Consider the following 16,568-nt stretch of genomic DNA (forward strand, 5'->3'; position numbering starts at 1 on the left):
TCATCACGCTCGATAGATATCATACACGCATGGATTAATTCACTTCAATGCAATTTGCTTCTATACAGTCTGAGAATTTGCTTAGAAAGTGATTTATTAGACGCTTCACAGACCGGCAGAGAAAGAATGACGCATAAGAGCAACTTAATTAAAAAATGTAAGAATCGGCAGAAATATTTCGTTCCGCGAGTAACTAATATTTGCACAACAGAACTACCCGTATATCTTCAAATTATCTACAAATGAAAGTGATACAGGATACTTTATCGTTAATTCGTCGTCGAGAGGTTTTATATAATCATATATATTTTTTTATATTTGCGTAACGCACCTTGCCGATTGCGAGATATGTAGAAATAATCGTAAACGAGAAAAAAATGTCTTAATAACTTCGAGGCCGAGAGCAATGAGAACCCTACTTTCGCCATGCTGCGAATTCAAGAAATCGGAAGTAATGAGCAAAGTATAGGTCGCAATTAATACGTATGCTTTGAGGAAATTCAATTACACTCGGCTTAATTTTCCGTGAGATTTGCGTCCGTCGATTTCAATTTAGCGATAGCGTAATGAAAGTAAAACTCATTATCGCAATCAAGGAACTGGTTATTACGAATTACGACGAGGAGAAATAATTTTGCCTTAATGAGCGCTTTGGGATACACAAAGAATCCTGGTAGATAATAAAAATTATTATATTATTATAATGATAGATAAAAATTATTTAAAAAATTGCGCACTCCAAACGCCAACACCGAAGAATGCTCGAACTTACAGCATCTATTCCTCTCATAATCCATTGTAAGTCAGTAAGCGTTCTGTAATAACGTCGATATGTAATCTGCAGTAGAGTACAGAAAAGCCTTATTGTTAGATGTGAATCCTTACAATTAGCATTTTGAGTCTTCAGCAAAATAAATTGTACGTACACAGGTTTTCCTGCTTTTATTTTTTCAGAGCTTTGTTATTTATGAAGATAATATATTGTAATTGTAATTTGAATAAACAATAATCACCTTTTTTAAAAAAAATTTTATGTAGTACATTAATATGTTGTATGTGTATGTTTTTTGAATTTTTATGTGTTTTTTTCTTCAATTAATCAAAGCTAAATGTTTTAAGAAAAGTATAGTGCCTTACCTATATTCGTAATGATTTCATTGCATTCTTTTAAGTATAAGGTTATTTAGTTTATATACTTATAGGTAATTTTGAAAATAGAAAATAAGAAGATATATTTTCATCGAATATTACACTTTCTTTCAGAAAAAATGCCATCGATTTCAAAAATAGCTTAAAGCTTTGCGCGTCAAAGATTCTTCTTTAATAAAGAAGATAAATATAAATGTATTCTCTCATAGAAATGCGCGTTTCATTTATTAATTATTATAAATAAAAAATTAAGTAGTTAAAACTTCATCGACAAGCAAATTAAAATTAATATCGGAGATTTTAGGACACTATGTCGCACTATGAACTACGAGCAAGATATTTGTTCTTCTCGCGAGCCTCTGGAAGAAATGTCAGTCCAAGTTATCAAGGGGAAAGTACGAGGACTAGCCTGTATAAGCAAATGTTCGTCGGGTGTGGTGGAAGACCGGTATGATCCACGCGGATTGCCATCAAGGTCTCTTCGTCGGGTTGCCCTGAACCAACTTGCTGTATAAAACGCCCCTCTCGTCGATTTCTTGATACATTGTTGCACTTCCCGCTGCCAAACGATCCATTATTCCTTCAACATGCGCGCTGCATTTGTAAGTTCTCTTCACAAGTATTTATCTCCTTAAACTGCGCTTCAACATTTATCTAACAATCTTTTCAAAATAAATTGAATATAAAATGATATATTTATATATAAAAATTTATATATAAATTTATACATAAATTTATGTATAAAATATATTGAAAATATATATGCATTTATAATAGATGATAAAAGATGATTACAATGTAAGATGCAAGTAAATTCCATCGTACGTTGAATTAGAAATATGGATATTTCATTTATTTCAGATTTTTTAATTCTAATTTATATTTGAATTTCAATTTATTTGATTAATTGCAGATTATTTTGTTGACTGTCATCATTAGTGTTTCTTGTCAAGAGCCTCGTTACCAATCGCCGCATCAAGCGGCGATTTTAAGCGACGCGCGATATCTCGCAGGCGATGGCACATTTGGTGCAGCCTATTCTCAAGAAGACGGCGTTGAATTTAAAGAGGAAAGCGATGTCGAAGGTAATCGACGTGGATCATATTCGTATGTCGATCCAACCGGGCAACGGCGCACTGTGACTTATACGGCGGGAAAGAATGGCTTCCAGGTACGCAAAATGCGCGTTTGTTAACTTATATAGAGCTATAAAAATTTAGTTTATTTTATTTTATTTTATAATTAATTTTAATCGGGAGAGGGAATTTGTTAAATTAATTCTCGGGCACTTCTTTTCGTCTCATAGGCGACCGGGGACCATATTCCCACCGCACCTCCGCAGGTACCACCGCAGCCGGAATATGTACCGCTGTCGCAGTATAATCCGCCGGATTATCAACCCCCGAATTACGCACCACTAGCTCCTCAGCATCCTCAGTATCCACGTCGCTATGAGCAGTATCAACCGGCGGATTATGAGCCGGAGCCTGCCGTTTACCAGCCGCAGCCTCCGCCGCAGTATCAGTATCGGCAGCAGCCGCAACCTAGTTATCATCATCCCTCGGAATTACAAAGCATACCCTCGTACGCGCCTCCGAAACCGCACTATCAGTCTCAGATTCGTCCCGCGCCTCATCAGTACAACGCGATAACGACCCCAGCACCCCGCAATTTCTATCCGCCTGGGAAGCTCAACTTCAACCGGACCCCCGACGGCTTCTCCTACACGTTCAGCAAAAGTTAAGTGGCATTTAAATTATAATAACAATGGGAAATGTGTGCGGCGATACATCTACGACGAGATATTAAGTCGTAAGTAAAGTTTTCAGTCTGATAAAAAAAAAGCACGCACACACATAACTTCGAATCTTAGCAGATTAAGAGCTGCCATAATTAATTAAAAGAGAAGATTTCAAATAAAAATAGGAATTATAACATATTATTATTTTAATTTTTATAACATATTTATTTTAAAATTTAATTAACAAATTAAGGCCTTATTAATATTTTTTGACAGAAATCAGCCGATTAAAGAGTTAATTTGCTAATTAATTTTTAAAATAATAATATGTTTTAAATAATATGTCATAATTCTTTAAATTCGATTAATATTTTTGACAGTTGTCAGCTGATTTCTGTCAAAAATATTAATCACAGATAAGGCATTATAACATATTATTTACAACATATTACTATTTGACATTTTATAACATCATATTATCATTTTAAAATTTAATTAGCAAATTAATGCTTTATCAATATTTTTTGACAGAAATCAGCTGATTAAAGCGTTAATTTATTAATTAATTTTTTAAATAAGAATATGTTATAAAAATTAAAATAATAATATGTTTTAAATAATATGTTATAATTCCTTAAACTCGATTAATATTTTTGACAGTTATCAGCTGATTTCTGTCAAAAAATATTATTCGAGTTTAAAGAAAGTTTATATAAAAATGTCATTCTCTTTTTTATATAAAATTGAGGAATGGCGCACGTTTGTGTTGTTCTAGTTAAATAAAATTATTTTTTAAATATGTAAAGATATATTATCATCGTAAGAATATCTCTGAATGGAATAAATTTTATATTATCCATATTTTGTTTTAATAGAAGAATTAAACGTCAAAACTGCACAGAATCGAATGACTTTTATCTCGCTCGTTCATGCAACGTCTGTTTGCGTCTCACATAACAATTTCTCGCGCAAATGCGAGCACAATCACGTGTTTCATAGGGTCGATTCACTTTCATCCGGTAACCTTTGCATTCTCTTGATGTTGCAATTGAGAATCCCACGATACCGAAGAAAATAAGGGGATACGCCCAATATATATATACCTATAATACATATATTTGTGCAACATACTAGGGAGAAATATGTTTATTGCAACACGCGAATTTTTTATCTAACTCGCAATTACTATTAATTAAATGCATTTAACACGAGTACTATTGTAATCTCGATTTAAGTTTTCAATAATAAGTGATGTTGTTTACATTAATGAATTGAAAAAATGTTTCTTAATTATTTTTTTTTCATTGTGTGTTTTTATAATATAAAATAATTACCAATTTATACAAAAGTTTATTATTTATTAAAATTGATTTGAAATCAGTATGAATGTCATGTAAATTGAAGCTCACGCTCATCTACTGTATTCCGCAAGATATCGTTCTTATTTTGCGAAAGACACGAGAGATCACGGGAAGAAAAAACAGACAAAGGAGTGATTATCTTATTATCCAGGCTTGCGAGTGATAATGCGAGCGTGCCACGCCATCGAGAAGGGTCGGGCAAGGGCGAAGAAATAAAAATGCAACGAAGTCAAGCCGGTTGGCTAGCCATTATTATTGTTAGCCCGTAATACGGGCGCGGCGCGATTCGACAAGGTGAACCGCCTGCATATCCGAACAGGAACTCGGCAATCTTAGGTGGGCACAGAAAGAAATGCACATACCGTAATATTTCAACGTCATCCCGACCTATTGTCGCCCGTATAGAAAACTAGCATTATAATACCTCGCCGATTCAATTGATAGCATAGTTTCACCGTGTTGCACTATCTTTCAATCTCTCTATGTCTTCCGTATCCAATAAATCCTTACGCGTGTAAAGATTCATATACTTATTGTTAAATATAAATACGGTTATAATGAATATACGAAATCCGATGTAATTTTGGTCGTGTTTTATTTATAAAGGTATATTGAGTATACATTTCGTTTTATATAATTATGGCAGTAATATACAGACTCTGATTAGCTGCGCGTGACATCAACAGTATAAAAAAGTAATCTAAAACAGCTGCTATAGAGGCAGTGTGGCATCGAAAAAACGTTCACTCCTCATAACAGAAGAACGATAATCAAATAAATGCCATCCTTATCTCTCTAAGTCACTAACTTACTTCAATGTCTTATTTATGCCGATGTGCCTCCCTAACACGTGAATTCAAATGATGACCGATGGTATGGATAAGTCCCAGAGAAAAGGCACTATACGTCTATTCCTTAAAATCCTCAACGAACGTTACGTACCGCCGTGGAAATTATTGCATTTATTCTCTTGCACGCCTCATTATTTAGTTTTTTTCCCGTATAAAATTTCTCCGAAACAAAATCAAAGTTATAGTGCGAACTTAAGTGCTAGCTTATGTTATTGTGCTTACGTCGCACATGGTTAAGCGTGTAATATAGGCATATATTTCTTGTTCACATATGCTACCTCGAGTTGCTCCTAGTGTTTCCTATCGAACGTTATTAGATAGATGTAATGACTGATTAGAGTAGGCAAATGTTAATTATTTATCTCCTAAATATCGCGAACATCAACTCCAAAGGCATTAATTTGAATTTGATGGCACTTTCGTTCGCAGTTTTTCGCGCGATAAACGTCGTAAAGTAAAAATCCATCCCGCGATGTCGCGAGGTGCTATATTCATTAATCTCATGTTAAAAAAATTACCATACATCTTCGTTAAAAATATTCAGTTCAAATATTAAATTCAGATATAAAAATTCGAAACGTTCCTATAATTGTTTGTCGTATGCATGATAATCTAAGACAGTCACTATTGTCACTATTGATTACTCCTACTGACATAGTATTGTATAAATATTACACAAAATATATGCTCAGCGTTAGGCTCCGACTTTTGATTTTTACATCACGCAGAGGCACGTCCTAAAAGCGATCATCGAATAAAAAACAACCCGGAAGCGGATATTTGTACGTGGGGAAGGAGGCACGGCAGTCTCGCGTTCTTAGCGCATTTTACTGACTTATCTTAGGATACTATTCTAGGGGGAGACGAGAGAGAGAGGAAATTTTTAAGCGCCGTAACAAGCGGATCCAATCGGCTCTTTTTTGGAAGATATAGTTTGTTCACAATGCAAATTCACGATAAGATGTTCGAGAATGTCTGTCCATGCATGTATTCGATCTCCAGCTGGAAACTCGATTATTGTCCCTAATTTTCCATTGCAAATAATAAACATATTTGTATACATATGTTTTTCTTTGTAATAAAATCGATAAAACAATGAGACTGTTTCCCGACTCGCATAATTACAATTCATTGCCCGAAACTCTAGATAAAATATAACTAAAAAAAATGTCTTTAATCTATTATAATTAAAAAAATTAGAATTTAAATAAAACAAAATATTTTAATTATAATTAAATGGAATTTTAAAAACTATATCTTTCTTTGTTCTTTATCGATGCATTACAATATTTGATTCATGATTAACTATCAGAGAAATATTTTTGCGTCCATTCTCATGGTATGTATAATAACTAAATATAAATCTTTTCAATACCCCTGATTAAGTACATGCTAATACTTCATAAGTCCCAAGGATCGTAACAATAGAAAATAAGTATATCATAGTAGAAAAAAACAGCAATAAAATTCTACTTGTACTAAAAAAATCAATCAATAATACTAAGATTTTCAGCATGTGTTTCACATGTTTCTTTCTTTCTTTTGATATTATTGCGGCTCATATAAAAGACTTGTTTATTTCTTAGAAAAAAATTTAAAAAATTTTAAAAATTTGATTTTAAAATATTGAAAAATTTTCTCGCGCACTTAAAATTAAAGCTCGCTTTTTAATTTTTGTTTTCAGCGTAAGCATTTTTAGACATATGACCCACAGTCAACACTTATGCTATACCATAGCGGCGATCTACGTTTGGTATACAAAAATTGACAATGCATCATAGAGATACATTGTCTTTGGAAGATCATAAAATTCCGCCAAAAATATCGTATAATTTACTAGTCAACGATGGTCTAGCATGTCTCAATACACATATAAACAAAAAACCAATGAATGGCTCTGAATAATAAATTATATAAAAACGATTGTATACAAGATGATTTGCCTATATCTTTTGAGGTGCATTCAAATTAATGCTAAACTTTGAATGCTTTCTATTTAAAACATGTAGAAGCATCAAGCATGGAATACACCTTTAATGAAATCGTTTTTCAAGATTTAAAAATTATGTATATCTTTTAAGATATAGGACCGTACATTTTTTCTTTCATACATAAATTTTTTTATATATATAAAATATTATATAATTATATAATTTTATATATATATATATATATATATATAATTTTGTTCTGATAAGAAATATAAATTATCTTGTAAGATATTTTTTTAGATTATATTTTAACTTAATATTCTTATGCGTAAAATGTGATTCATCTAGAATATTTGACATCTAACAAAACAAAATGCGTGATTAAGATATCTTCGAAATCATGCAGTTTTTTATGTTTATTATATGAAAACATTTAATAAAAGAGTAATGTTTAAAATTATTAATTTAAATAAATCATCTTGTATAAAAATTTAATATAAAACATGATTAATTTTCCGAACAATATAATCCGTCAACGACGGCACAATTCTCATTATTCTTAATTTCAAAATCTATGTCAAAGAACACGATAGCATCGAAATAATAAATTCTCTAAATTATAACGTTACAGTGTAAAACGTATATACACATATATATAAAAAAATATAATAGCATTGAGAACAAACCTGTAATCAGGAAGTACATTCTGCTATGGATTGCTATTTTGTAACTTTTTAAGTATAACTTTTTTATCTAATTTAAAGTATGCAGCAATATGGTGTTCCTTATATTACGAATAATCAATCTCTCTGTGCATTTGTTTTATGATGTTATATACGAATACAACTTCATAAACTTATTATGTATATATTAAAAAGTTACAAAATACCTACCTGTGTTGGTACCTATGGATGGCGGGAAGCTAGCTATGTAGGAACGTATATTATTAAGTAATAGTTTTTAAATATTGACGCAATAGTGCATTCTCAATATTTCGTCAGTATTTAAATTTCTTTTCTTCGATAACGAGATAGATCTTATCTCGTATCAAGATACACAGTAGTATTCTTGAAAATAATTTCTCTATATAAACTGTCCTGATATGTACTTGCTCTAAGATGCATAAATTACCGTCTCTTTAATATAAAGTTGTGTATGAGATTATTAAATACCAAGATTATATTAAAAAAGAAATTTTTCTTGTAATTTGGATTGTCATCCCAAAAGAGAATAATTAAGTTTGAAACGTAAGATTCGTCTTCATTTTTTCAGAACGAAGACGTCTCGTAAATGATTCATTTTTATCATCATGTGCTAAAGTTTCTAATAAAAATATGCTAGAAAAAAAATCAGTTACACCGGATTATCAAGTCAATTAAATGAATATTGTAACAACATCGCGTATTTAGCTTATTAGTCCTATTAACGTTATTGAATGTACTACTGTGTATCTATTATCGATAAGTTGGTATATATGTATATCATTACAATCACAATATGCATGACACCCTATGCGAAAGTTTCTGGTCAAAGTGGAGCAGAAAACTTGTACTATGGTAAGACACAAATCGACGGTACGTAGTGACAGGGGAAAGAGTAATTCTAGCTGCATAATCCAGAAGGATCAACAAGTCCTCTGGCAATGAGCTCAGCCGTGGCGGCGTCGCCTTGCTTACCGCTCGACGGTTGCCCCGTCGATTGCGCGTGCAAGTCGCAATGCGTGCGTATATGAAATAAAAATTCGGCCTTATCTGTGAAATCGGTGCGACACACTAAGCAGAAATTCCTCTCGGACGGGTAAGATTGTGGCGGCGGCGCGGATCCGGGAAAGTATGGGGCGGCATGTTGTGGCGGCGCGGATGTTTCCAAATGAGATCTGCGATTAAAGTATTAAATTAGGTAAATATATCTAGATATATATATCGACATTTTGGAAAAAAAAATAATACTAACCGAGCATGTTGCGCCCATTCCTCTCTAAGAGCGAACATCCGTCCGCATAGTTCGCAAGTCCAGTTCACTGGCTCCTCCTTCAATTTATGAATAGTATCTTGACGCGATGTCTGTTGCTGTTGCGCTTGCTGCTGTTGTTGCTGCTGCTGCTGTTGCTGCTGTTGATCGGATCTCGGTGTCGTAGGCGCCGAGAGAGGTGAAACGCCAGGTCTGTGTCTAAGTTTATTCATGTGAATGACCAATTTATCTCGACGTGCGAATGCTTTGCCTGCAACACAGAACGCAGTCATTTCTTTATTTATTTGCTTCACTTTAAAATCAAAAGTTTTTCGTAGGATTAAAAATGGTTCCTATCTACAAGACGAGATAATTTTTGTGCTCACCGCATACTTCGCATGAATATGGCTTCTCCCCGGTATGTATACGCATGTGTATGACAAGTTTATCTTTACGAGCGAGTCCTTTCCCGCATACGGTGCAAGAAAATGCTTTCGTAGTCGGCTCGCCCGTATTGGTAGCTTTTGAAACAGATCCCGGACGAACGCCGACGCTATTCGTCGTCGTCGTTGTCGTCCGTAAGGGTTGATTCACAGGTGCTCTAAACTGTTGGTCCGTTGCGCCAGGAAATGCCGGCATCATGCTACCGGGACGCATTGCGGCAGGATAATCTGACGTCCTGCAAGAAATAGAACGCAACGAATTGCAATATCATGTGTTATATCTGTTTTTGGTAGAGGATGATGCTTGCAGAAAGAGAAATACTCTAATAAGGGACTGTCGAAACGAAATATGTTATTTTACATACCATGATCCGAGAGCACGCAGCACTCGCACCCCGTCATCATAGCCGAGCCCGTCATCTGGTAAAGTGAACGTGGGGTTGGATGGTTGCGGAGCCGCGGGTGGTCCAGGTCCGGCTAATCTCGCCTGAGCAGCCTGTTGGGCCATGTGCTGTTGCAATGCCGCGTGTGCTAGAGCGTGCGATTCCACGTAAGTCGAGCGCTGCTGCTGCTGCTGTCCTCCGTTTGACATCTTGTCTTTATCTGTACCCTAAATTCGTTACATTCATTAATCGCACGCGATAATTGACGGCAATTCTTCGTTTAATAAAAAAATGCTACGCGAATTTATTTTGCAAAAATCTGGCTTAAAATTATGATCGTCCAAACGGCACGTAAAATAAATGCAATTTTATCAAACATTTTATTTCATTTAATTTTGTTTACATTTTATTAATCATGCATTAAAATTATTAAATATAATTTTTACTAAATACGTATTTTTTTAAATAAATGGACTCGTCAGCGTTATAATGTTACAGCATTTAAAGCGCTATTTTATCTTAAGATATAATTGCGATTGCAAGTTCGTAAATAATTGTTAAGTTCTCGGTGCGTATCCCGATTATGTATGATTCTTTTTATGTCAAATTGTGTCGTGTAATGACGTTTAAAAATGATTTTACGAAGATTCGAAAATCTGCGTACTCTGGATGTAGGACGGAATTTTTTAAAATCTATCACAATTTTTCATAATGTTACTGTACTTATTTTAAAGCAAATATTATAAAATGTTTATTTAACATCAGTAAATTATTCTTTCCTTTTATGAATGGAAATTTTAATTTTAATTGAGATTTTTTCTTCTCACGTAAAAGCACAATTGCGAATTCTCGCACTCCTTCTTTCGATACATCTCATGTTATTGCTTTGTCAAGGTCTCTCGCGAAGGAAAGAACAATGATGAAAATATTAGAAAAAAAGTCTTGAGAAAAATCTAAACAAAATCACTAATTAATTCAATATTAGTATAGTTTATCTTTTATATCTAATCATTTTCGGAGAAATTTTCAGTACAAGCGTAAAACTCTCGATAAAGGAACAAAAACTATCTCTTCATCTGAGATTTCTAAATGTGCACCAAACCAGAAGAAACCCCAGAAAACACTCAATGATGGCCGAAAAGCGAGGAACGTTCCGAAAGAAGAAAGAGACCGGAGAAAGAAGAAGCCATCGCACGAGTCGATCGTTCTTTCTCAAAAGAGACGGGGCCAGCCGTCTTTTTGGAGGCGCTTATATTATACCTATCGGAGTCCTGTCCACGTTCCAAAGAGGCCGTTGAGCTCGGAAATCGATAGAGAATCGAGCGAAACACCTTCGATCGAAGAGAGAGACGATTTTCCAATTGAGATTATTTTCTTTTATTTTCACAGCATCCCGAAGAAGTAACTACGACTGAAACTTTGCGCTCATTTTCGGCGAGGATCGAGATTCTTGCTCGGGATCCAGAACACGTCCAGAACAACGACAAGAGATGATGCACCCGCACAAGAGACGATGCACTCTGATGTAGATAACACTGACACGCGCGTGTTCCTTACGCGCTTTTTCGTGAGGCTTTTCGCGAGGCGTCGGAGGAATCTCGCGGCTGTTCACGGCGAGAGAGAACCAGAGAACCCGCGAAGCTAGCCGCCGCTGCCGCCGTTGATTCCCGGCGCGGGAGGATGCAAGGACAAAGAGACGAAAAAAAGCAGCCGACAGCGCGCGGAGGGGATAAGCGCGAGACGGCCGGGGAGACGGCTCCCTCGCTGTCGGACTCCGAGAGGAGAAGAAAGAAAGACGGAACCAGGTGACGGGAGAGAGGGTTCAAGAGGGGAGAGAGAAGGAAAGAGAGAGAAACGAGATTGCGTGCGTATGAAGATGATGATGATGATGAGGACGAGGGGAGAGAAAACTGCGAGAGAACGAAGTAAGACAGAGCCGGTGACACACACGAACGGAGCGGATACGAAGATACAAACGATCCCGAGCGGAGGTTCCCCGCGGAATGCACCGTGGTCGACGTGGAACGCGTTTCGGGGATGCAACGGGGAGGAGGTGAACGCACAGGCACGCTGACGCGACGAGGAGACCACGATCGAAAGAGGAAGGGAGGAAAAGAGGGACAAAGAGAGAGAAGGAGAAGGACAAAAAGGGCGGTCAGTCGACGGGGAAGAATGAAAGGTGTGTGTTTACGTGTATGCATGCGACGATGATTCGTGTGTATCACTTTCGCGGCTGATGAGGGAGAAGGAAAGAATGAACGGGATAGAACAGAGAGGCTCCAGAATAATATGGATAAGAAAGAGAGAGAGAAAAGTGAGGACGACGAAGATCTAAAAGAAGGACCGCTAGCACGCTGGAAGATATATACCGGAATATCCCCAGGAATGCACAGCGAATGATGGTCGCGGCGCGACCAAATCGGAGTAAGCGAGATAGGAAGAGGGGGTAAGGATAGGAGACGACGTAAGAGTGTCGTCTAAGGGTGCCAATGTATATACATACGATCTAGCGTTATATGATTCACTCTCACTCTTTCTCTCTCAGTATACGTTACACAAACCACCGACGAGACCAAAATACATGGAGAAGCATCGGCGGCTGTGTGTGCCGTGCGATAGTGGTAGCGGCGGCGACGGCGACCGGTGCGTCGGCCCGCTGACCTTGACACTGACATTGAGAGAGCGAAAGAGAGAAGGCGAAACTCGGGAGGAGCGAGAGGAAGATGGGTGAGCAGAATTTGCGCGCGCGCATATACGGCAGCGAGACGGCAGGGACGACGAGGACATCGTCGCGATCTCCTCCTCGTCGCGTCGTCCTTCGACAAGCCATCGCCGCCGATATTCCGGAACGAGGGCGAGAGAGGGAGAGAGAAAGAAAGGGTCACCCACGTAACGAGGCTGTACGTCGATCGTCGGGATATCCCGGGTTTCGGAACAGGTTTCTCGGAGGTGTGCGGACAACTCACGTTGCACCTGTGCCTAGGATCTTCAGGAGAGAGCAGGAATGGAGAAGCAAGGGTTCTTGAGAGGAGAGAAAGGGATGAGAAGAAGAGAAAGAATAAGAATAGAATTATAGTATAATAAAGAGCACAGTAGTAGTATAGAATTTGTATCATGGCTCTCTATGACTAAGCTTTCTTGAAACGTGCGAGTAAACACATTTATCCTTATAAAGAATATAAAAAAAATTAATAAAGGTATGATAAAAGATATTGCAGAATTATAATCGCAAGCCTTTCTTAAGAAACCTCTAAGAAACACGTAGATAATAGCATTGACGTGCTGCGTGCATCACATGACATATAGAGAACAATACAGAACAGAAGAGCATTTATATATTCTGAAGAAGTCAGAAAAAAGGCAAAGATGAGATGAGAAACATAAATGACAGAGGGATGCAGCGGAATCGAGGGACATTACGTGATGTAAACGAGAGAAGAAGCACACGGCAGGTGGAAAAGGGAAATGGGTTGGCGAGAAGCAGACACGGGAAGGGAGCCAGGGGGAACAGTCGAGACGGAAGGAAGAAGAAGTATATGCTACGACTTTCGCTTTCTGTGCGCACGACGCGAACTCGCGGTCGCGACGCGCCGATCAATAGATGTGCCGCGACGTCGGTCGTCGCGCTCTTCCCCCTCGTCCTCGCTCTCTCTCTCTTGCTCTTGCTCTCTCTGACCCTTCTTGCCTCCCCGCCGGCGTCTCCGTTACATACGCGAGGGTGGAATTATTGAGATCGCGCGCCGCCGGGGTGCACCAGACGGGGAAGGGAACGTGGGGTCAGCGGGGATCTGGGAACCTCCGGCTACCGATCAGCAACGCCCCTGTGCCCGTTTCCTCTTCTCTTCCCTCTCGCAAACTTCTCCCCTTCTCGACAGGACCCATGCTCTCCCATCCGATCATCCCTGTCCTCGTCTCTCTCGTCTCTCGTTATCGGAAGTATGGAATGGAATGAAAAGGATAGGCGCTTAACGAGAATTCTCCCTTCATTGATGATGACTTCTTCTCCAATGTGTGGCCGATTTCTTCGATGTCTAATTAGTTCTACTTGCAAGTTAACTGATCTTAAAATGCGTCTAGTTATCGTAACGATAAATAAGATAGAATGATAATGAATGTCTCTCTAAATTACTAAGTTACTATGGAGAGAAAGTGAATGAAAGAGGCAGAGAGAGAAAAAAAGTCTTTTAAATGTACAAAACGCGAAACTACATCGGTATAAAACCGCTTTAATGCGTTACGAATATTATGGTGTGCTTTTACGAGATCGCGAAAGAGTCTCGTACACTTTATGCACTAATAAAATACTTTAATCAGTTTTAATAAAATTACTTCAGATCAAATGAAAGATCTCGTAAATGCAAGTTTCACTCGTTCTATTAAAAAACAGATACTCTGTTTTGCAGTAATGATTTTAGTCATTTTTTTATATTTGATATTATTATATTTGACGCGATTTTTCACGAGAGAAATATATGTTGCTTGACGATAGCATAATTGATATTATTATTATTTATTTTTAATATCGATAAAATATTTCGCAGAAAAGAGTTAATTCGCAAAATTCAAACTCGATAAAACACATAGTTTTTTCATTGTACTAATTTCAGTTCGTATCAATAAATAGTAAAAATATCATTTTATCATATTGTTATAAATTGAATCATTCAGTTTCTTATAATTTAAAATTCCCCTTGTATAGAAAAAAAAATTTTCTTTACCTGATTGAGTGCAGCAATGTTCTTTAAATTGTCAGCATAATTTTTCAACATTGTCTCTGTGGTAATGCAGTTGAGACGAAATTCATAAAACATGTCCAATTTGTAGATACACCTTTGACAGATATTTTTTGGCAATCCATCCTCTTTTGATACCTGCAAAAAAAATAATTTCATGTTTTTTTCCGATTGAAAGAATAATCAAGGCAAAACTGTGAGCCTGATCTTAATTTCTATGCTGTAGCAAATATTTTTGCAAAATTAAAGCTTTAAAGAAAAGAGTCTATATAACAATCAGCTGTTTAACTAGACTCTAGATGTATTTACTCGTGCTCCAAATTAATATGGAAAATATGAAATAAAAGCAATATTACTTTAATAACTATGAATATTAACGTATTTTTATAGAATTTTTAAATGTCTTAAAATCGATAAGTCTTATTATATTTTATAGAAATAGTCATTATATATAATAAAGTCAGAGTATATCAATAATATTAATATTGGAGCAATGTAACAATATTTATAAATCAAAATGCAGATGAGCATGCGCAAATAAACAACGCAGTTATATAACTGTTTTTAAATATTTGTAACCCAACAAGCCTCTTTTTTGATATTCAATATTTCGAATAATTTCCAAAATTCGCAATATTATATTTTTGTATTTTACATATATTTTTTCCAAAATCTCTCGTAATGCAATATCCTTGAAAATCTTAATACGAGAGTTATCTAACTCTCGAGCACGCTTTGACCAAGATCCAAAGCACGTTGACCAGGACAATAATATCTTGCAAATTCCTATATGCATACCAAGGTAGTGATGCAGGAGCGTATCTTGTATTGCAGCTGCCGTTGCTCGCCTTCCTTATCGAATATCTGCATCTGGTGATTGCTCTTCAACGAGCAGAGCCTGCAGAGCTCGGCGAAATTAAAATCCTCGTTCATTGCCATTGTGCCGTCTCGGAGTCTAGCACACAAACACACGCAACAACGCCTGGCGACCGATTATCGTGAGATAGGTTATGCCGCTCGATTCGGCCACGCGCGATACGGAAAAAGGAACTTACGAAGGAGGGAGGAAAATTCGGACTCGAGTGCGAATTGCAGGATCGCGTGCGTAAATATTCGCGAGTCGGCCGAGTACCTAGATACAGAGAAATACGGAGAATCGAGGAGAAAATTAAGCCTCCCGACCGGAAGAGTCGAACGCAACCATTTCTACTTTCTACTCCGTTCTGTCGTACGAATGTAGCTCTCGACCTCTCGATCGCCTGATGACGTAAGGTAGAGTCTCCGGCCTCTATCGCACGTCCGCCAATTTTGAATTCAATATATTAAATTGATTTCCGCTTGGAATATAAAGCTTTTCATAAGCAAAAGTACGTACATATATTACTTGTATATTTATATAAAGTTGTCGCGCTAGACGAGATACGTCTACGAAGTGTAATAAAGTATTTCGTTGACAAGCGTCTCGGAAGTAAATACGACTCTGGAAATAAAGCGACTCTAGGCAGGCATCGATGCTGCATTGACCCGCCATCTGTCGACCGCAACGGACGAGAGTGCCTAGAGTTGCAGAGCGGCATTTCCGTAATTTATAGGTTATTGTCGGAACGATTGCGATAGTAGAAACCAATAGTGTTGTGGAAAAAGTGCGGCGAGGATTCTTGCTGAAGGTATTCTTAATTAATAATTTGATTCAAGATATTTTTCATTTCTTTTTTTAAGTCAAACTGACGTTATAAATTATATGCATTAATTTTGTAAATAAAGTACGCGCAATTATCGCATTTTGTTTCCTTATAGTAATTGTACAAAATATATATATCCATTTATTTACATTTTGACGAGTTTTTGATGATTACATCTATAATTTAAAACTTCTTTGTTTTATATACAACGAAAACAATATATTTAATTCTAAGAATTTTATGAAATTAAAAAATAATAAAATCAAAAATATAATAAAATATTTTACAAGATACGCTGCTTTTGATACATCTCTCGTTTATATTGTTTAGTTCATTTCATTAAA

The 16,568-nt window shown here is 36.6% G+C and overlaps 2 protein-coding genes across 2 annotated transcripts; one reads left to right on the plus strand and one right to left on the minus strand.

The window, feature by feature from the left end:
- Window positions 1-1,681: 1,681 nt before the first annotated feature.
- Window positions 1,682-3,170, plus strand: Cpr19 (cuticular protein 19). Its single transcript, XM_083051129.1, has 3 exons — window positions 1,682-1,751; window positions 2,063-2,320; window positions 2,456-3,170. The coding sequence occupies exons 1-3, from the start codon at window positions 1,737-1,739 to the stop codon at window positions 2,891-2,893; spliced, it is 711 nt and encodes a 236-aa protein (XP_082907255.1). The 5' UTR covers window positions 1,682-1,736; the 3' UTR covers window positions 2,894-3,170.
- Window positions 3,171-4,842: 1,672 nt separating this feature from the next.
- LOC145943631 (uncharacterized) lies at window positions 4,843-15,774 on the minus strand. The gene is made up of 6 exons (XM_083051292.1): window positions 15,341-15,774; window positions 14,528-14,680; window positions 9,792-10,036; window positions 9,370-9,662; window positions 8,987-9,254; window positions 4,843-8,909 (listed from the first exon to the last, which is right to left on the minus strand). The coding sequence occupies exons 1-6, from the start codon at window positions 15,479-15,481 to the stop codon at window positions 8,636-8,638; spliced, it is 1,374 nt and encodes a 457-aa protein (XP_082907418.1). The 5' UTR covers window positions 15,482-15,774; the 3' UTR covers window positions 4,843-8,635.
- Between the last annotated feature and the right edge of the window lie 794 nt (window positions 15,775-16,568).

Source organism: Prenolepis imparis, unplaced genomic scaffold, assembly GCF_030444845.1.
Source record: "Prenolepis imparis isolate NDT839.2.m4 unplaced genomic scaffold, iyPreImpa1.0 SCAF_12, whole genome shotgun sequence".
In the NCBI taxonomy this organism is placed as follows: Eukaryota; Metazoa; Arthropoda; class Insecta; order Hymenoptera; family Formicidae; genus Prenolepis; species Prenolepis imparis.

Bases quoted from the DNA above. Each gene is read 5' to 3' on its own strand.
- Cpr19 (XM_083051129.1), top strand. The intron at 2,321-2,455 runs GTACGCAAAATG...TTCGTCTCATAG, and splicing joins CGGGAAAGAATGGCTTCCAG to GCGACCGGGGACCATATTCC.
- LOC145943631 (XM_083051292.1), bottom strand. From the start codon at position 15,481: ATGGCAATGAACGAGGATTTTAATTTCGCCGAGCTCTGCAGGCTCTGC. The intron at 14,681-15,340 runs GTATGCATATAG...TTTTTTTTGCAG, and splicing joins GCTCCTGCATCACTACCTTG to GTATCAAAAGAGGATGGATT. The intron at 8,910-8,986 runs GTTAGTATTATT...CTTTAATCGCAG, and splicing joins GAATGGGCGCAACATGCTCG to ATCTCATTTGGAAACATCCG.